Source organism: Pyrus communis, chromosome 10 (genome assembly GCF_041283825.1).
Source record: "Pyrus communis isolate YQ-2024b chromosome 10, ASM4128382v1, whole genome shotgun sequence".
Classification (NCBI taxonomy): Eukaryota; Viridiplantae; Streptophyta; class Magnoliopsida; order Rosales; family Rosaceae; genus Pyrus; species Pyrus communis.
Window position 1 is genome coordinate 243,816 of NC_142574.1, and position 22,915 is coordinate 266,730.

Genomic DNA, 22,915 nt, shown 5'->3' on the forward strand with positions numbered 1-22,915 from the left:
CAACTTGTTAACACGTTGACCCAAAACCCGTTATTTTCGTGTCCAATTAATGGGTCGTATAAGAAATTGTCAAGCTTGACACAACATGAATGAGAATGATATACTTGTTTCTTACAAATTCATTCCTTGTAAGTAAACATGTCATTTAAATTTTGGAACCCTTACCTTGTATTCAGCCAACTATTAGATCCACCGTTCCTAACAATCTTCACCTTAAATCAAATTATGACATTATTAACCTCTTATGAGCATGCATATGTGCTTAGTACAAAAAATGTGGGAATGCTAGTCCTAGATTTCTGTGGTTAGGGTTTGTTGTTCTTCTTTCCCCAATTTTCTGAATTACTTGCACAAAAAGTGAACTAAGAATAAAAAAACGAAATAGTTATCAAACAGACTCTAAATTAACTAATAGATTTCTAAAAATAATGTTCCTCAAAAACTCAATTGGTTTTAGATCTCTACATACCGTGATCCCAAATAATGCCGCACATTGTCGTATATTAGATGTTTGCCATCATAACACATACACAAGACATTGTTATTAGCTTTAAAAAGGCACAAGAGGAAGGTAATCCTGTTTGTTTTTAAATATATATCGAACCAAAATTAATATAAAGTAAAATCTCTTAAGAAGCATGGCTAGCTGTTATTGATGAGTAGATTGGATGAGAGGGTAGCCACTCTCCAAGATACGCAGGTGACGAAGATCGTGCCCAAGGGTAAATTATACCAAAAAAGCCATCCTAGTCGACTCATTCCAATTCCATAGACTTGCTTTTTACGATAGCTTTAACCATCCCCGTCGGCGTAGTTACCGGCCGTCAACCTTTTCCCATAAATCATCATCCCCCCGGTTGACACTCAGCATGATATTTAAGCCTCATGACACCATCCCCAGGTAAAATTTCATTCATTGCTCAAACTCAAAACACATAGCGAGAAGAGCGCCAGCTAGCTAAATTGCTAGTGCAATACTACTGCTGTGGATATCGATTTTTAGATACATTGCAATCAAGTCATACATATTTGATATCGGTAAGTGATTATCGATGGCAAATTCTTCGAGTGGTGGTGTGCCTCCGGGGTTCCGATTCCACCCTACGGACGAAGAGCTACTTCACTACTATTTGAAGAAGAAGGTGTCCTTTCAGAAGTTTGACATGGAGGTCATTAGAGAGGTGGACTTGAATCAGATGGAACCTTGGGAGTTGCAAGGTATGAAAACTTGTTGATCTGTTTTGCAATTATAAATATTCTACTTTGAGCTTAATTATGATCTAGTTAATTTGTTCAAGCGCTGCAATCCTTTCTAATTAATAATAAGCTGGAAACAAGAAAGAAATGATTGGTTTTCTCTCCAAGGTTATTGTCTTTGCACGATAGTGATTGGTTTTATTAAGATTTGTTTTCACAATATCGTCATGCATGTACTTTATATAGTTCTCAGTCGAATTATATTTACACACTAAGAGTTTAAACTGATCATCATTTGTATATGAAGCCGTTTTATTTTTCCCATTTTTACACAATTCCAGAATAGAATAAATTTAACGTTTAAGAGATTCGTACAAGTTTCTCAATTTTTGCAATACCATTAAAAATGAAAATATAAACAAAAGTTGCTCAGACACACACACCCCAAGAATTCAACATGTATTATTGATCATTTGCATATATTAACATATAATTGATCATTTGTATATGTCATATGAATTCGTTCTTTTTTTACATAATTAATTCTAGAATAGAATATATTAACATATGAATGAGGAGAAATGCTAAGGGAATTACTCTCTCAATAGTGGGATTCTCTATAGACTCTATCACCTCATGTTTTGGGTACAATATTTTATAATGTTAGTAAAAGAATTGACGTTAAATTGTGAAGTGACAGAGTCCATGGCCTACTTTTGAGAGAATATCTTAGCATTTCTCATGAAAGATTTGAAGTTTCTCAATTTTGCAATTCCATGAAAAATAAAAGTTGCACACATGATTGTAAATAATATAAGAGAAGAAAAAATGATAAGGAGCTCCTCTCAAAAGTGGGACTCTCCATGAGCTCTCCGCCATCTTATGTTTTTTGTCCAAACTCATAAGAGAAATGCTAAGAAGATTGTCAAAAGTGGAACTCTCCATGACTCTTCACCATCTAATGCTTTTGGCACAATTTTTTATAAGATTAGCACAAAAATTGTAAAAAAAAAAAAAAATGAGGTGACGAAGAGTCCATAAAAAATGTCACTTTAAAAGACTCTCCTTATCATTTCTCATGATATAAAATATTTGTTGAGTCTTGACTAGTAATACGCACCAGACTCAACAGTTAATTAGATAAAAAGGGAAAAGGATCCTCACCAGATTCTTTTTCTGGGGATCCCGTGATCATGATCATTCATCGTACATCGTACGGTCAAAAATCATTTCAAAATTTAAAATTTAAAATTAAATATAAATAGTACCTAACGAAAACTAACCGCACGATATACGATGAACGATCACGATCACAAGATCCCAGGAAAAAAATCCGGTGAGGATCCTTTTCCGATATAAAGAACACCTTGGTTGGGTTGAACAGTTTATATATATGATTAGTCAGGTAAATCAGTGGACCAGGATATGTACATTCTCTTTTACAAAATATTGAAATACATATTGCTAATTTGCTATAAATTAACCTAGATCAGAACAACGGGGGTCATATCTCTGAGGCCATTTTAAATTAATGACATAGTTATATACAAATGCAACCCTAAACCCCATCTACATCTGTAATTAATTTTTGTTTGTTTGTTTGATGCACGCGTGTACGCACAGAGAGATGTAGGATTGGGTCGACTCCACAAAACGAGTGGTACTTTTTCAGCCACAAAGACAGAAAGTACCCAACAGGGTCGAGGACAAATAGGGCCACAAACGCTGGGTTTTGGAAGGCAACAGGGCGGGACAAATGCATCAGAAACACCTTCAAGAAGATTGGCATGAGAAAAACCCTTGTTTTCTACAGAGGCAGAGCTCCCCACGGCCAAAAGACTGACTGGATTATGCATGAGTACCGCCTTGAAGATGGCGATGATCCTCAAGGAAACCTATTTAGTGTATGCACTACTTGTCCCCATCTCCATTTCATTTTCATCACTCTATATATATGTCATCTCGTCAATTTATGTTATAACCATAACATAAATAATCAGAAAATTTACTAGCTAGGGTTTAAGGTTTTTCTTACGTAATATACCTATTAGTCGAAGATTTTAATTTGTATCCATAAATATATATTGCATATATGCAGGAAGATGGGTGGGTGATCTGTAGAGTTTTCAAGAAGAAGAATTTATTCAAGGTTGCAAATGAAGGAGGAAGCTCTAGCATGAACTCTTCAGAGCATCAGCAGCTCAACAATGCATCAAGCAACAGCCAATTGCAAGCTCGCTCCTTCATGCATAGCCACAGAGACAACCAGTACTTACTACGCCAACAACACCATGCAGCAACCCAAGAACTAAGCAATAACTCAAGCCTTCACTACGCCCACCTGCAGCCCCCGCCTCACTACTCTCTTTTCCAATACCAAGCCCTTATCCCGACCCTCGCCCACAAGCCTCATTCCTCCTATGACGACTACTCTTCCCAGCTCCCCTCCGACGACTCACCTGCCCACGGCATGGTCAAGCAGCTCATGACAAACCCTAGAGACTGTGAAAGTGGTAGTGAGGGTCTCCGCTACCAACCTTGTGAACCAGGGTTAGAGGTTGGCACGTGCGAACCAGATCATCAACCAAATATGGTTGCAGAAGGAGCTGGAACGGCTGGCGGAAGAGATAATAATCATGATCACCAGGGGATGAGTGAATGGGCTATGCTCGATCGCCTGGTTACTTCTCATGATCTTGGAAATGATAAAGACTCGTCGTCCAAAGGAACAGCCAGGTATGAGGATGCAAATGCACCCTCTTCTGTCAACCAAATTAACCACCAGCACCTGTCGTTGCGTGGAGAGATGGATTTTTGGGGCTACGCAAAATAATATTGGCGTGTCGGTTCCATTATTATATATCAACGGATTGGATTATTGACGGATTAGAGCTAATTTACCAAACATTTGGGCATTCCCTTTAGCTAGACATTAAAAATATTGGACATTTTTCTGGTTCTTAATTAATTTGTTGTGAATTTTGAATTAATTTGTTAATACAAAAAGACTTAGTTAAAATGGTTGCCATTGATAAACCATATATATTGTTGTTATTGCATAAGCCCCTGCTGTTCCTGCCTACTGGTCAGGAAGGATTCAAATTGTATTGCGATCCTTATACATTGATACTGTTTTCAGGCAGTATATATTTTTAAAATGCAGCCTTAATTCCTAAATTCACATTTGAAATTTGTTCTATCTTACAAAGATAATTTTATAAATAAAATATTTTTTCAATAAAAAAATTGCAAGGGCATATCATTGTCACATATATGCAGTGTTTACAATATTCATGAATTGTTGATATTTTTTATTGAAATATTCGAAAAATCAAGAATCAATATGGAAAGGAGAGTGTGAAATGAAAACTTACCCTATATTGCGAGATATAGGAAAATCAATAAATATCGATGTAATTTATCGATTCACTACATAAATTTTTGATTCACTACATAAATTTTGCAGGGACCCATTGTAGATTTCGTACTTTTAAATTTTTGAGAAATTTTTCTCTAATTTCGACTGCATTTGAATGACCCACCACATTGCAAATTTTTTTAATTTCTATAAAATATAACCAATTGTTGTAAATGTTATTTATAAAGTGGCTGTCCACATTCTTGGTTCTATGTAATATGTTAATACTTCAGTACTCATTTTGAAATGTGGTGTGAATGTCGCACATGTGTTTGTGTAAGAAAGCTAACCAAAGTGGACTTTGGTGAAAGTCATTAAATGCATTAGATGAAAATGTCATAAAGAGGTGAAATATTTTCTTCTTGTATGTAAGAAGTTGTCGGATCAAACTCCTGTAAATAGAGGCATGTTTGTAACTTCATTACAACACACCAGATCAAAAGTGAAAAGCAATAATTCCACAACTTTTGGATGAGTGGGATAAATGAAGTCCAACTCTCTAATCTCATGTTTATCAAGGCTTAAGGAACTTGGACTTGGAAAATTTGTCTTCCTAGTTCCTACTCCCTAGTAAGATGTACTCGTGGTGGGGTGTAGTGTATTTTGCAGGGTTGCCAAAAGCTTATTTGAACTGGTGTAGAACATTTTTTTTGGGGCTTAAAATGCTTAAGTGATTATTTTCAGCATGATATATGTTTAAGCAAAGATTAGAGGGTTTGAAAAGGTTTATAGATTCGGTTAGTGTCTATATGAAATTACTGACTAATTAATTGGGCGAGGATGAAATTCGTATACCAGATTTGATGTTTACCATGGGGATGTTCCTTTTGATAGTTCAAGCGGCACCAATTGTTGTTAACCAACAAAAAGGAAGATGTTTGCCAAAAGCTTATTGAATGAATGACAAAATGTGTGACTATGAAGGGAACGCAGCAACCCATGAACTGGAGTTAGCTCATCTGTATTTGTTGACCAAGCAGCCTCAAAATACTGGCGGAAGCAGAATCATTCTTCGATCAACCACTCGAACCTTACCCCGTGTTAGAGTTAGTACAGGCGTTCACTTGTATCTATCTTTCTGTCAAAGAATGGCATGTGACAAGCACGAAGACTGTTCCTTGCGAGGAGGTTTGACCGTTGGATCCAATATGGATATAATATATCATACAAGCAAATCATGAGTAAATTACCACTTGAGTAAATAGTAAATACCAAGCGCAATTTGAGAAAACAATTTGGAGATTTGGTTTGCATCAAGCAGCCTTTTCGCATACCACTAAACTCCCTGGATGGATGGTAATGACCTGTTTCTTATATCCCAACCAATCGATTTGCCAACTCAAACATATTGTTCCTTATGTGAAATAACTCTGGTATTTCATTTCTTAATGAATAAGATATTACAATCAGGTTTATATACAACTTTGGAAAAAAGCTTAGTAACTAATTACACCTAGTTAACTCACTAAACTAGTATTAGTTAGATGGACAGTTGTAACAAATTTGTAACAATATTACAACTAACCATTTGTGTATCTCTTTACACCCCCTCAAGTTGAACGGAGGAGGGTTGAGTGAAAGCTTGGACTAGAGATATTGAAACTGAGCTTTGGAAAGAGACTTGGTATGAATATCAACAACTTGTTGTTGAGTATTGATGTATTGCACTTGGAGCAATTTGGCAAGAACAAGTTCATGAATGTAGTGGTAATCAATTTCCACCTACTTTGTGCAAGCGTGAAAGATTGGATTGGAGGCTAGAGAGATAGCAGAAACATTGTCACACCAAAGGGTAGGAATAGTAGTGAGTTGGAAAGCCACATCTTTGAAAATTTTATACACCCATGTGAGTTCAACCGTCGTGTGTGCAAGAGATCTATATTTAGCCTCGATGGAAGATCGAGCAACCATATGTTACTTTTTGGCACTCCAACTAATCAAATTTCTACCCAAATAGATGCAATAGCCACTGGTAGATCTTTGATCAAACACACAGCCTGCCTAATCTGCATCAGAGAAGACTGTAAGATGCAAGGGACTCTTCTTGAACCACATACCTTGATCAATTGTACCCTTTAAGAATTGTAATATCCTTTTGACAACTTGAAAGTGTAAATCCCTTGGGTAGTGAAGAAATTGGCAGACATGATTCACTGCAAAGGAAAGATCAGGTCTTGTCCAAGTGAGATACTATATTGCCCCTACTATGGATCTATATTTTGTGGGATCAGCCAAAAGAACACCAACATGATCAAGCTTGTGAGTTCCCAAAGGAGTAACATAAGGTTTACATCCTTCCATGTGTGTCTTGACTAAGAGATCTAAAGCATATTTGCTTTGAGACAGAAAAATACCTTCATTTGATCTATGAACCTCTAAGCCAAGAAAGTAATGAGTAATGTAATGGTCCTAAATCCTTAATTGGAAATAAGGAACTAAGTTGCTTAATAAAGTGTTGACACAGAGAGGTATTGGGACCAGTTACCAAAATATCATCCACATATACAAGTACTATCATAGGGAATGGTTGAAGCTTCACAAATAGAGAGCAATCAAATTGTGAATTTGTAAAACCAAGGGAGACTAGAGTTTGAAAGAGCTTGTCATACCATTGCCTAGGGGCTTTCTTCAATCCATATAGAGATTTGTTGAGTTTGCAAACATATAAAGGCTTGGAGGAATCAATGAAGCCTGGAGGTTGTTGCATAAAAACTTCTTCTTGGAGATTGCTATGAAGACAGACATTGCTGATGTCAAGTTGGTTTAAGAAACAATCATATTGCACTGCAAGAGTGAGAAGGATTCAAATAGTAACAAGTTTGGCAACCAGACTAAAGGTCTCTTTGAAATCAATTCCTTCTTGTTGATGGAAGCCTTTAGCAACAAGGCGTGCTTTTTATCTATCAATGGAGCCATCCGGTTTCCTTTTGATTTGAAATACCCACTTGTAGCCTACCAAATTTTGATAGGGAGAGGAAGATACAAGAGTCCAAGTGCATGTGGATTGAAGAGCTTGAAACTTTTCAAGAATTGCTTTATTCTAGTGATCATGTTTGGAGGCTTACAAATAGGTTGTAGGCACAAATGAACTTGAATCAATAGGATGTTTTGTAGCTGCTAAAACTTTAGGCTTGAAAATTCCAGCTTTAGGCCTGGTGATCATGGGATGAGTATTTGTAGAAGCTGAAACTGGAACTGAAAGTGGAGAAGTATGAAGCTCCTGAGATGAAGTAGGCTCTTGAGGTTGTTGTGGATGTTAGGATTGATAAGAGACTAGTGGTGTTGAAGAAGAAGTGTCTCGAGAAGAGCATGAACTTTGTCTATGACGTAATTGTGACTCTGAAAGTGGCTGTGTTGCAGGTATGTGTGATTGAGAAAATGGCAATAAGAACTCAGTTGATGTAGTTGGTGTTGCAGAAGAAGACCACTGTGAAAAACTACTATAGAGTAAAGAGGGGTCATGAAATGGAAAATGATCTTCATTAAAGAGAACATGCCTTGAGATATAAACCCTGTTAGAGAGCACATCTAAGCACCTATAGCCTTTATGCTGAAGACTATAGCCCAGAAATACACATGGTTTACTTTTACCATCTAACTTAGAATGCACATAAAGTTTGAGCCAAGGATAGCAACAGCAGCCAAACACTTTCAACTTTGAATAATTAGGAGACTTATTAAAAAGAATTACCCATGGAGACTTGTAAGATCCAGAAATAGGCAACCTATTGATAAGATACATTGCAGTAGAAAATGCTTCTACCCAAAATATGTGTGGAACTTTAGAAGCAACAAGAAGTGTCCTTGCAGTTTCAGTGAGATGTCTATGCTTGCGCTCAACACACCCATTTTTGCTTAGGTGTGTGTGGGCAGCTAAACTGGTGAGAAATACCATGCTGAAGTAAGAAAGAAGTAAATGTACAACTGGTGAACTCACCCCCTAAATCTATTCTGAAAGTCTTGATTTTATTGCCAAGTCAGTTTTCAACATATGTTTTGAAAATTACAAAGATAGAGAAGATTTCAGACTTTTCTTTTAAAGGAAACATCCAACTATATTTGTTAAACTCATCCACAAAGAGTACATAGTACTTATAGCCACTAACAGATGAAACTGGACAGGGACCCCAGACATCACAATGAACTAAATCCAAGCTATTAGAAACAGTTGTAGTACTATATGAAAATGGCAACTTGTGATTTTTGCCAATTGCACAGTCTGCACAAAAAAACTTAACAGAAACAAAACTATTAGGGGCAAGTTTATTAGTATGTAGAATCCTTATGAGAATAACTATTGAAGGGTGACCAAGCCTTTTGTGCCATTATTGTAATGAAGCTTGAGAGCTAACAAGCACAGAGTATGAAGCTTTGAGTGGCTGACCTTGCAAAAGATAGAAACCATTCCTAACTGGGCCCCAAAAAAACATCTTCCCAGTGGAACGATCCTGGATTACAGAACCATCAGAATCAAGAGTTAAAGAGCAATAATTGTCTCTTAAAAATTAATACACAGATAGCAAATTGAATTGCATCATTGGTACATGGAGTACATTATTTAAGCGAAAAGCAGCATGTGGTGTTTTAAGAACAGATGAACCGGTGTGGTGGATTGCCATACCTTGTCCATCACCAGCATAAACCTTGTCTTTACTAGAGTAAGGGATACGAGAAGAGATTTCTGAGATATCATTGGTGACATGAGCAGTGGCGCTAGAGTCCAGAAGCTATGTAAGCTAAGAACAATACGCAGTATTGGCACACATAGCAACAAGCTTAGCAAGTGGAATCTTTCTAGCAAAAGCATGGTTCATTCGAGTATAGTAGTCAATTGCCTCATGATCAAAGGAGTTGCAAATTTGACAGGGAGACCGATTACCAGAATTACAATTATAACCACCAGAATTGCAATTATAGTTGCCATAATGATTACTAAAATTACCAGTGTCATTGCCAAAATTGTTGTAATTGCCACGATAATTGCCTCTACCTCGATTGTTTTTCTGAAAATTACCTCGGCCACAATTATTGCGCTGAAAATTACTACGATTGTTGTAGTTGGAATGTTGAACAGCATATGTCTATGAGAGAGAATGCGTAGGTAAGAAACCTTGTTGTAGAGGCAGAGCTTAAGCAGCAAAGGCTTGAAATGGTTCTATGGCAAAAGATGAATGAGCTTTCTTCTTCCAATGCATGAAAAGTTCTTTGTTCAAGAGTAAACCATGAAGCTCATCTAAGGAAGTAGATGAAATTCGAAGCATGATAGAATCAATGAAGGATTCATAATCATCAGATAGGTCATTTAGAGTGACAGCAATGAGATCTTGTTCCAAGATTGGCAGCCATAAAAACATCTGAGATGCCTTTGATACGCTGCAGATAATCAGAGATAGGTTGATTGCCTTTCTAAATAGCATGAAGGCGCTATCTGTGTTGATGAATGTGAGCAGCCGAGACTCCGCCAAATTGTTAGTCAAGATTCTGCCATAATTCTCAAGATGAAGTAACATTGACGGTGAACGAAATAAGGTCTTCAGAAAGAGTTGAATTCAACCAGATGAGGATATTTTGATCATTTTCAAACCATATCTCGAAGTCAGGATTAGGTACTCCAATACTCACACCAGATTGATCAAGAACAAATGGCGGTGGACATTTCTCCGATCCATCAATGATGTCTGTAAGTTTATATCGTTGGAAAATTGGAGCGAAAAGAGCTTTCTAGGCCTAATAATTGTCCTTCTTAAGCTTTGTAGGAACCATACAACTGATATTTTGGATGGAAATTGAAGAGATCGAAGAGAAATTCGAAGAATTAGGGTTTATCGGAGCAAAATTTGATGAGAAAGGGGTGGGATTCGGAGTGAAATCTTATGGGTTTGCAGGCGAAGAAGTAGAAGATGCCATTGTCAATCAAGATTTGCAGAGCAAGAAGCAAATTTGATAGAGAAATTGAAGATTGCAGAGGAAGCTAGGATCGGTGCATGAGCAAAGAGGCTCTGATACCATATGTGAAATAATGAATAAGATATTACAATCAGGTTTATATACAACTTTGGAAAATAGCTTAGTAACTAATTACACCTAGTTAACTCACTAAACTAGTATTAGTTGCATGGACAGTTGTAACAAACTTGTAACAATATTACAACTAACTATTTGTGTATCTCTTTATTCCTGAGGCCGAACGAACACAGCATTCAACAACATACATGATGCACTACACATATATATAAGCGGCGGCGGCGGCTGAAACTAATTCAATACCAGAACCAGTGGTTTTGTTTCCAGTTGCAACCAACAACACCTTCGGAGAAAGGATCCAGGGAGTCCACTACCTCAAGTTGTGCATCACCTCCCAACGTAATCATCTACATCCACATAACACAAGTAAAACGTCAGGAGCAGGAGTGAGAACAAGACACAAAGAAACAGATTTCAAGCGCACAAGCGATGCCACTGCTAATTCAAACTGTTGAACATGGTCACTTCCATAAAACAAAACATGGAGAGACAGCATAACAGGATCACCTGATACATTTCCTTTCACTTTCTCTGACATATTTTTATGTTCATCAATCAGCTGCACAAGATAAAATCAAATTATATAGCAGTAAAGACACGATCTTCTTTTTCAATATTACCTACGTGCACACCGACATTTCTCTTTTTTTTTTATGTGGGTTTTAAATACTGCAAAATAAGAAGCACGACGACAATAACATGCCGTTGCCAGGTCTAACCGGAAACTATGTGAGATTGGTACATGTAGGAATTCAAGATCTTCAGCTACAAGGGTGTTTTGCAGTGTTGCATAAAACCAAAAGGACGTGGAGCGCATTCTGGAAAGCTTACGTTGACCTCCTTCAAATTTGGCAAGAGAGGAAATTGCTTGCTTTCCTAAGATATTAAAATACTTGAAATCATAGTTTCATAATTCCCCGATAAACCCGCATGCAATGCATTCAACTAATATTTTCTGGAGTAACAAGCTTGCACTCATCCAAAGCCTAATATCTTCAGATTTTTTATTAACGCATTGTATTTCAATTTCTTTATTCTAAGCAATTTAATTCAAGCACTCTGCTTTTCAATTCTTTATTTTACGCACTTTCCTTGCTGTTTTGTAGTTTCAATTTTTATTTAAGTTCAAAGTACCTTCATCTTCTATACGCACTCGTTCCCAATTTAATTTACTCTTTCAAGTCTATTCTCTATTCCTTTTCTAATTCCATATTCCCTTCTACCCATCCATTACATGAAGTTGGTTGTTCGTTGAACGCCTTGCCTTCAAGGTAGAGAAAACCTAGGCCGAGAAAAGGAACAAACACAAATCACACTCATATCTTTTTTACGTAGGTCAATCTAGGTCACGTGGTGACGCACGCGCGCATCTAATCTAAAGAAGGACTGAAAATCCTTATAGGCCGTCTGGTCCAGCCAAAAAAAGAAAAACATTTTTGACACAATTGGTGAGACGCTCTATATGGACAAACAATAGGGGTCACAATACCCATGTTGGCCGGTTAACTACAAGGGCTTCCGCAGTCAATATGGTGGCCCATATGCATCTAACGCACAATATGGCTTTAATAGCTAATATAATTAGTGTAGTGCTATTCACACATCATTTTTACTTCTCACACATCATTTTTACTTCTCACACATTCTTTTTAATTTTTAGTCGTTGGATCGAATGAATTGAAAAAGATTAATAATCAAAATTAATAAAAGTGTGTAGAAGGTAAAAATGAGTGTATAAATAGTATTATCATATAGTTATAATGGTCGATGCAATATAATTATAATCTATTTAAATCCCTTTGTAACTGATGACAAGATGTGTGCGGAGTTTTGTAAGTAAAGATGGAAGGTTAATTTGGTTGCTTTTGAGATTGAACTCAAACATAAAAGACTAAAAGCGAATTTGAACCATATTATTACTAGCGTATTGGAAGCTAAGCCCACCCGTCTTCTTTAATGTAGATAATAGAGGGGGAAAATACCGAAAATTCCAAACTGAACCAAAAAAAAATCCCGAAACCGAACCGAAAAAATCTCAAACCAAATATCCCCAAATTTTCAGTACCCAATCCTGAACCGATCCTGAAATTTTGGTAAGGGAATTGGTCTCACATTTTCATTTGTTCGGTAATCCCGAACCAAACCAAAATAAAAAATGTATTTATATTATTTAATTTTAAATATATATTTAGAATTGTAACAACCATCAGATTTGGTTGAGATTTCAACCGTTGAATCCAAATAAAACCCCCATTCAGTCACTCTCTCTCTCGACCTCACCTCACTCTCCTTGCCGATTTTTCTCGATCTCTCAAGTGACTCCCCTCCTCACCGTCTTGGAATCCGGCCACACCCACATCACACAAGTGACTCACCTCTCTCTCGACTGACCTCACTGATCCCTCTCTTTCTCTCTCTCTCTCTCTCTCTCTCTCTCTCTCTCTCTCTCTCTCTCTCTCTCTCTCTCATCCCTCACTGTGGAGCCTTACTTCACCACACAGAGCCACGACCACTGCTCTCTCTGTCTCTCTCGTGATTATCTCTATCAAACACTTAAAGTCTGAGAGTCTTCTTCATCCAGTGCACTGTGCACTAATTCTCCCCCAAATCAGGTAAACTTTGGAATAAATTTATTGTTTGAAATTTAATTTAGGGTTTGACTTCTAGATTAAGGTTTGCGAAATTTGTTCATGTTTTGGATTGGATGTTCATGATTCCAACCCTAATTTAATTTCTATATTTATGTTTACCATCTAGTTACTGCTAAAACATATGGTATTCCCATAGATAAAATCTTTAGACTCTATCCTTTGTGGATTTTGAATGAAAATAATGCCTCTAGATGTGGATAGGAACTCTTTCTCGAAAAAAGAATAAAAAGATAGAAAGGTAATAACAGTATGATACTTTACTGGAATTTGGTTGACCCCAAAGTTTCAAGATGATTTGCATAGGTATTAATTAGCGTCTTTTATTTCTTTTGGGTGAGATAAACGATGTATAGTTTGAAATTGGATTCACCAATTATTAGATATGGTTTCATACACCCTGCTGCTCTGATGGGCAGTTGGAACTCAAATGTGTTGCTGCTGCATCAATCGATTTGCCACGGAAGCTCCACTGTATATTAGCTAGCCATTGCTGTTTAGAGATCTTAGGTTCACATAAACAGAACGTCTCCTTGTATTCTACAGCAACTTTAGTGTTTATCGCTGGAGTTAACTTGAGAGTTCCGAGTTGAAGGTTATTGTCGTTTAAGTGCCTTCCTGTCCACTTTTTAACAAGATTCATAGGGTTAACTTTAGTGTTTATCTTCACTGTTTAACCTCACGGTGGTGGGATGATTAATAAAATAAAAGACCTTAATTGCTAACTTTAGCATTTGGAAGATGTTGCTACTGTTTTTTTCCCAATTTTTTATAGGACCTAGAATCTGCTTGTATTTTTCATAGGGTCAAGGCACTGTTAGCACTTGGAAGATATTGTTAACTCCTCAACTATTTGAATGCAATAAGCCCAAACTATGCACTGCAGATAGAGTCCGCAGACTCATATTTCAATTGTTTTTTAAATGTGTCCCGGCTAAAAAAAATGTAAAATTATGTTAGTTAAGAGACTATGAACCATTGAAAATTCAACATTAATACTCTATCTTCATTGACACTAGGAGGTCTTTGTATAAGGTGAAGTTGGCCCCCTTGAATTGAGCTTAAGGAGATCGGTCCTCGGTTTGAATTGAGGCTTTTTAAGGTTAGTACTTTATCTTCATTATTGAGAAATTTGTGCTTCTTGCAAGGATATAGTACGTGTTTCATTTTGCATTCACATGTTTGTGTTGTTTATGTCGTATGGTATTAGTTAGATATAAATAAATATGAATTCTCTTTATGAATAGATATGAACTCTTTTTAATTGTTTCTTCTTAAGAAATGCCATTTAGCATGAATAGATTTAAAATTTAATGTTGTGCTTACTTTGTACATATTGAATATGTTATTGCATTTGAATTGGATATCTGATTTATTGTATTGGAATTTGGATATATGTGTGGTTGTGATATATTAATGTGCATTATTATTATATTTGTTAGGATGGATGGGTCTAGTAGCCAATCTAATACACCTATGGTCTCGGTATTAGGAAAACGAAAACAAATCCAACCTGGTGGTACCCTTCAACTAGGCACTCCCTCACCTCAAGATTATTTGCATGATGATTATTATGAGGATTGTTGGGATGATGATCTGGATGTGGAGAAGGATATTTCATTAGAACAAGTAGAAGAATAAGGAGAAGAGGGAAAAGGAAGTAGAAGTAGTGAGAGAATGGGAAGGTCCTCCTAAAAAAAAAAAGGGCAATAGGAGAAAGGGCCCAAGTCCGACGTGGAACGATGCTAAAAGGGTAACAACCACCAATTATAATGGGGTGGAATTGTACATGACCGAATGCATGCATTGCAAACTCTTAGTACCTACACACCTTAGAATTCATGAGATGGCGGGAATTCTTAAGCATTTGAATAAATGTATGGGTTCTAGTCTCTTTGAGAGTGTGGTTTCGAACCAAGCAACATTGACACAACTGACAATGGGAGGTGCAGTTGTCACTCACACTTTCAGTCAAAAAAAGACTTGATATGAGATGTGTAAGGTGGATTATAATAGCGGAGATGCCTTTTAGGGTGGTCGATCAAGAGGACTTTCTAGCTTTTATTTGTGACTTGAATCCAAAGTACAAACTTCCTAATAGGCATAAGGTGGCGGGAGCAGTTTTGGAGTCGTTTTTCAAAGAGAAAGCGAAAATAAAAGTGTAATTGAGGGTTTGAGAGTGAGTATTACGACCGATACTTGGACTTGGATCCAAAAGATAAACTACATGGTCATCACGGCCCATTTTTTGGACACTACTTGGGCATTGTATAAGAGGATCCTAAACTTTGTCCAAGTTATTTCTCACAAGGGTGATGACATTGGAGGGGTGTCTAGAGGTTTGCTTGAATGATTGGGGCATAGACAAGATGTTTAGCATTACCGTTGACAATGCTAGTGCAAATGACACCGTTATTGCATACATGAAAGGAAGACTCAAGTTAAATGGTACTCTTTTACTAGACGAGGCTCACTTTCACATGAAGTGCACTTGTCATATCCTCAATTTGATAGTTAAGGATAGAATGGCGGATCTTAGTTGTGAGATTGATACCATAAGAAATTGTGTGAAGTTTATATACTCATCCCTGGCAAGGTTAGAGTCTTTTAGGGAATATTGTGTCTTGTTGAGACTTGATAGGATGTCAAGTATCCCTTTTATGTTGTCACAAGGTGGAATGCCACCTATGAAATGCTTAATAGTGCTTTCAAGTTTAAAGAAGTGTTCTTTAAGATGGTCTTTGAGTGTGACTCTTTTATTGCTTACCTTATAGAGGAGGTCTCGAAAGAGGTTGATGGGGTAACAACAAAGGCCAAGTGGGTGGGTCCTCCAGAGGTGGATGATTGGGAGAGGTTAGTGAGTTTTACTGACTTTCTCAAAAAGTTTTATGATGCCACCTTGACATTGAGTGCAACCCTTACTCCAACATCACATTTAATATGTAGCATGGTGATTACTTTGCAAGTGGAGATAGAAGAACAAATTTTAAACACCTCTAATGCCACTTTGCAAAGTGTGGCTACCTCAATGAAGCTCAAGTTTCACAAATATTGGGGTGACATTGAAAATGTGAACCTTATTCTCTTTGTAGCCCAAGCACTCGACATGAGGTACAAATTTGAAATGTTGGAGACAAATCTAGAAGAGCTTGGCTATGGATGGGACACAATAAGGGAGGAGAAAGCATGGGTTAAAAGCCATGTAACCGGGTTGTATAATGCATATAAGGAGGGAGTGGTCCTTAGTAGTAGTATTAGTAGTAGTGTTACTTCAAATGTGGAGCAAAGATCAAGTGTTGTACTAGATGATGGGGGGGGTGTGGTAAATATTGATGTTGCTAAAAGGATGACAAGGAATATCCAACAAAAGAGGGCGGTGGCACAACAAAATGAGATGGCCAATGAAGTGGATATGTACTTCAATGATCCACATCAAAGCCTAACATATGAGGGTTTCAATCTTTTGGATTGGTGGAAAGGAATAGTGGTACATATCCAACTCTTAGTAAAGTTGCTAAAGATGTATTTGCTCTTCCTAATAAGGTAAAAACTAATACACAAATTAAACCCTTTTTAGACAATTGTAGTGTGAGTAAGTAGGGATCGTTCTAAGCCGGGGATTAGAATGGATGCTAATCAATACAAACTGGACTTAAAAAATGTAAACTAGGCGAAACTAACATAAATAAGAACTAGGGGGTTTGGACGAATTTTGCACTGAAACAACTAAATTGCAGAAACAAAGTGAATTTGGACGACAATTGGGTGAAAGGCTAGCTAGAGGATTCTTCTTCACACATGAACCATATGCATACAAATTGATTTTCAGTTATTATTCCTATAAATCATGAATGACAATGCCCTAAATTAATTGTGAACAGCTCTAATTAACTCTCAGATTTTCCTGATTTCATTGAATTGGACTTAGCGACACAATCAAATTATTTTTATCAAGTTCCCTATATGAACAGCATGATAAAGATACATATCAATGATCATTAAGTTCTATGAAAATCATAAGCATTGACAAAGCATTCGTAACTATGAACTGCATGATACTCCTGCCAGGAATTTACAAAACACAATCATGACTAGTGACATTTACTACTTGTAAATAGAAGTTCATAACAATTAGGTGAAATTCCCTTATATTCTAGCATCAAATCCCTGCATGCAAACTAAGTGTGCACCCTTCAACAACACACAAGAACATGTTCTTAATAAAGCAGATAAGTAAATCGCATTCATGTTTTGTGAAACAATAATTGGATGTAATCAATTCATATAAAACATATGTTCATGGCTTCAAATTCACCTCTAGCTAAAAAGGAATTTAGTTACACATGTTTGTGATGCGTGATTTATACGCACACAATTAAACCCTCTTTTTGTCAATTGTAGTAAGTATGTAAGTAGGGATCGTTCTGGACCGGGGATTAGGAGGGATTGTTAATCACTTGGATTTGACTCAAAAACGTAAAAACACAATATAAAACACTATACTAGACTTAAAGAATGCAAAACTAAACTTTAAAACACTAAGACAAACCAAAGACTCAAAATGCTTTACAAACACAAACTAAATGAATTTCTAACTAAATTGAACAATAAAGTAAAGGGGGATTGAGTTTTGGACGAGATTAAACTAAATGCACAGATTCTAATTAAAACAAATTGTAAAAACGAAATTGATGAAATAAAATGATGAGAAACTAGTTAGAGGGTTCCTTATCCACACATGAACATATGCATATAATTTGATTCCCAGTTATGACTTCAACAAACGATGAATGACAATGCTCCAAGTTAATTAGGTCCGCTTAAATTAACTTTCAGATTTCCCTAGATTCATTGGATTGAATGGAATACGCATTACAACCAAATTATTCCTAATCAAAGTCCCTAACCATGGAATACGCATGATAGAGACATTCAACAAAGATCATTAAGTTCAACGGAAATCATAAACATCGACTAGGCATTCATAACTATGGAATACGCATGTTAATCCAGCCTAGGGTTTACTAAACACAATCGTGACTAGCGATCTTTACTACTCATGAATATAAGTTCATAACGATTAGGTGAAATTCCCTTATATCCTAGCATCAAGTTTAGGCATGCAAATTAAGTGTCGACCCTCAACCCACATACATAAACAAGTTCTTAATCAAAACAAAAAAGTAAACCACATCTAAAGTTCATGAATTCATAACTGGAGTAAATCAAATCATAACCAACATATGTCCATGGCTTCAAATTCACCTCTAACTAAAAAGAAATTAGTTCCACATGTTTAACATAATTGAACAACAAGTTAAATTAAACATGAAAACAAAAACAAAAGAAGAAAGAATTCCAAAAGTTGCAGAATGTAAAGATGAATTTGTGATAGAATTGAATGGATGGATGCTAGCCAAGGGGTTCATCTCCACACATGTTACACTTGCATAATAAAAAGATTTCCAATTGTATTTCAATAAACCATGAATTCTCAATGCTCCAAGTTAATTAGATCCGCTTAAATTAACTTTCAAATCTTCCTAACGTTATTGAATTGGATGATTGCATACGACAACCCAAAACATTCCCCACAAGTCCCCTACATGATTGCATAATAGAGATACAAGCAAGAATCATTACGCTCTATGAAAATTATAAGTGTTGACGAGGCATTCGTTACTATGGAATACGCATGAAACTTATGCCAAGAATTCGTTTAACGCGATTGTTTATAAGCAACCTCCACTACTTGTGAATATAAGTTCGTAACTATTAGGTGAAACTCACTTATATTCTAGCGTCATATTCATGCATGAAAATTAAGTGTGCACTCTCAATAAACATACATAAATAAGTTATCAATCAAACAGTTAAACAAATTGAATCCACAACTTATGAAACGCAATTAGAAGTAATCAAATCAAAATGCAAGCATAAACATATATTTCGAATTCCCCCCTAGCCAGGGGGGGTTTAGTTCCTCATACGTACAAAACAAAGAGAATTGAAATTAAACATTGAATTCAAAGGAAAAGAAACACCTAAACATTCCAACAACTCAAACTTGAATTGTATGAACGTTTAGGCCCGCTTCTCTTCCTCTTTGTTGTAGCACAAGGTCTAAGGATAGTTTGATGGTGTGAATGGTTTGGGGAGTGGTGAAAATGGAAGGGGGGGGCCACGGCCTTAAGGAATGGATTTGGTGTGTGAATGGAGATGGTGTTTGGAATAGTAGGGAAGACACGGCACAAGGGAACGGTTGGTGTTTGTGACTGAAATGTGTATGGAAGAGTGTATGTGAATGTGGCTGCAATGGATGCTTATTTATAGGTGAAGAAGAGGGAACATGACAGCTAGGAACTTGGTGGAAAGCTGGAATGGTGATGGGAGATGCATGTGGCTGATTTATGCATGTGATTAAAGGGTGGGAGTGCATGTGCTTTGACAGAAATGAAAGGGAATGCACGGCATGGTTGGAGTGTGCAAGGGAATGTGCTGAAAATGCATGTGAAAGCATGTGAATTAAAGCTAGGGTGAATGATTATGAATGCATGTGGAATGTAGCTGGAATGAAGTGTGTATGCACGGCAATGATGGGTATTTTCTGCAATGGTTGCAATGATGAAATGGATGGGAGTGCATGTGCACGGTTTTTGGGAGAAAGGTGGATGAATGTGCATGTGAATTAGGTTGTGAAAGCATGTGCAATGACAGCTAGGATGAATGCATGTGGAATGGCTGTAATGATGAAATGGAATGCTGGAAAGGTAGGGAACTCACGGCAAGGATGATTTCTGGTGGTGAATGGGTGTATGTTTGAATGGTGCATGTGGGTGAATGTGTGGCTGCATGGTTGAATGATTAAAGGGTGTGGAAGATGGCTGGAAAGTGTATGAATGGTGGAAGAAAGGTGGAAGGTTGCAGCAAAGGCTTAAGTGTTTGTGAAAGATGGCAGATTGTATGGATGAATGATTAGGGTCTTGTAAGGGTGGAAATGCATGTGGAGTGCATGATTGTTTATGATGATGTGCACGGCAAGGTTGGAGAAATGATTATGGATGCATGTGTTGAATGATTTCTTGGTGAGGGATGTGGAGTGGCTGGAATGATGAAAGAATAAAGGGTGCATGTGGGTTAATTAATGAAGGAAATGCATGTGAATTAAAGGGGGAATGCATGTGAATGTGCACGGCACAAAGGGAAATGGTTTTGGTGAATGGCTGATTAGAATCTAGGGTGAATGGTGTGTACGGTTTTGGATTCTAAGGGGGTGTTGTTGGTGTGTTATGCATGGCATGATTGGGATTAGGAAAGGTTTAAATGTCCTAAAACTAAAGGGAACAAGGTTCCAACACTTTGGTCTTTAATTAGGTCTTCAATTTCGTCCAACACTTTGGCTCCAAGCATAAGCTATCCATCCTTAGCCCAAAAGTGCTCCAAAAGTCTCCAAAATGCATCTTTTTGCTCCTTTAGCCCTTTGGACCTACAAACACACGAAAATAGCTTAAAGTACTAAAATTACTAAGTACTAGCAACATAAATGCAAGAAAACAAGCAAACTAAGGCGCATAAATATGCTCCTATCAGTTTGTCATAACTAAATAAAAACAATCTAATTTAAACATTGAAACTAAAACTAAGGATAGAAAGAACCCAGAAAAGCTCCAGCAATGGCAGATTCGGCACCCCCTCTCATTCCTTACAAGCTGCGGCACTATGTGTTTGTTCCTCTATATTTTTCTCTCTAAAACTCCCCCCTCTGAGTTCTATGGCAAGGGTGTGCATTTATAGGGCAGACACACGGCATTGTTTGTGGAGGAAAAAGATTAGGGCATCGTACAATTCTAGGAGAAAATGAATTAAATTGTTTGCATGATTTCAGGACTTCTAGAATCAGATATGCATTGTTAAAACATGATAAGGACTCCTAAATTCAGATGGAGGATGAGTTTAGAAAATGTTGGATTAAACAGGATAATGTTTGGATAATATGGGATAAGATAAGATAAGATTGGATAAGATAGGATAAGGTTGGATAAGATCTCCTTATTTTCAGCTGATTCCTTGTCTTCCAAGCCTTAATTTAATTCTTCCAGATTTGTAGCACATTTTTAGCATCATTTGTCACCAAAAACATCCATCCATTATGCTCCATACACATGTTATCCAATCCAAGTCCAAAACTGCTCCAAATTGCTCCTTTTGGCCATTTATTGTCATCTTCACCAATTGAACCTACAATAATACGAAAATAAACTAAATCACTATAATAAATGGAAATTAACTAAGTAAATGCAAGGAAATAAGATAACAAAGTCGCATAAATATGCTCCTATCACTTCCTAATAGCACTGTTGCTAGTGAGAATGCCTTTAGTCTTGGTGGGAGAGTTGTTGATCCTTTTAAAGCTTCCTTAACACCTAAAACGGTTGAGGCTTTGGTGTGTACTAGTGATTGGCTTAGAGGAAATGAATTTTGTTTCTACAGGGAGCCTACACTCGACGAATTCAATTTCTACAAGGAACTTGAACGCTTAGAAAAAAGTAAGTAAATAATTTAATTTCCTCTTTTCTTTTCTTAGTATCTATTATCTGTTTCTATAATTCAATCTAAATGATTTGTGGTTTATTGTTTTAGGCACGGCTAATTTGGGGGGTGAAGAGCATACAACACAATGAAATGAAATGCCACCTCCACTTCCTCGACCACCTCAAGTTGAAGTTCAACAATGTCAAAATCAATCACTACCTCCACGAGCACCCATTTTAAGGGGAAGGGCTCAACCATCAACATCAAGGGGAAGAGTACCAAAAGAAGGGGAAATGGTCAACAATCAACAACAATAAGCATCCTAAGGGAGCAACCACAACTATCAACAAGATCAAGGGGCCAAATGGGTCGAAGAGGCCAACAATCTTCATAAATTTTAAGCTTTTCTTTTTGCTTTTGGTTTGCAAGTTAATTTATTTTGAAACTTTGACTCGTAACTAATTTTTTTTCTCTTGCGGTTGCCCCCCTCGTTTGGGGCCACCTCTGGATAAAGCCATCTTTCAATCCACGTGGATGAGATTGATGGGGTTGTTACTTAATTTATTTTTGTTGCATGCGTGTGGAATGTTGAATTTAAATAGTTTAATAGTAGACTATATTTGAAGAACAATTCATAATTTCATATTTCAATTTGGGATTCCCGAAAATTTGGTTTGGGATTGGTTTTCAAATTCCCATCTCGAAAATTTTCGGTTTGGGATTTGGGATACTAGTTTCGGTTCGGTATCCCATACCGAACCAGCCCTAAATACCAGAGTTATTCTTTTGATTTAACCAAGGCCTCGGAGATCTATGAAGAGTTGGTGCGGGCAAAAGTGATCATGCCCGACAGCACCAAAAAGATGCCTAAGCTAGAAGAGCTAAGAGGAAAGAAGTATTGCAAGCTGCACTATACCTTCAATCACTCCATAACCCATTATGTCAAGTTCAGGGATTGGATACAAGACCTCATAGTGAAGGGCAAGTTGTTGTTGGAAAAACCAGAAACCAATATGATGATTGACATGGACCCCTTCCCAGAAGCCCCAATAAACATGATTAACTTGACTTGGGCTGAAAAAGGGAAAAGGAAGGC

The 22,915-nt window shown here is 37.0% G+C and overlaps 1 protein-coding gene across 1 annotated transcript; it reads left to right on the forward strand.

Moving 5' to 3' along the window:
- The first annotated feature begins 953 nt into the window (after nucleotides 1-953).
- LOC137727496 (protein BEARSKIN2-like) lies at nucleotides 954-4,258 on the forward strand. The gene is made up of 3 exons (XM_068466347.2): nucleotides 954-1,218; nucleotides 2,821-3,101; nucleotides 3,296-4,258. Exons 1-3 carry the CDS (start codon nucleotides 1,053-1,055, stop codon nucleotides 4,028-4,030), a joined length of 1,182 nt encoding a protein of 393 aa, XP_068322448.1. The 5' UTR covers nucleotides 954-1,052; the 3' UTR covers nucleotides 4,031-4,258.
- Nucleotides 4,259-22,915: the final 18,657 nt, after the last annotated feature.

What these genes read in the sequence shown, in the direction of transcription:
- LOC137727496 (XM_068466347.2), top strand. Translation starts at nt 1,053, where the DNA reads ATGGCAAATTCTTCGAGTGGTGGTGTGCCTCCGGGGTTCCGATTCCAC. An exon ending in GGAACCTTGGGAGTTGCAAG is followed by an intron (nt 1,219 to 2,820) that starts GTATGAAAACTT and finishes GTGTACGCACAG; the next exon opens with AGAGATGTAGGATTGGGTCG. An exon ending in CTCAAGGAAACCTATTTAGT is followed by an intron (nt 3,102 to 3,295) that starts GTATGCACTACT and finishes GCATATATGCAG; the next exon opens with GAAGATGGGTGGGTGATCTG.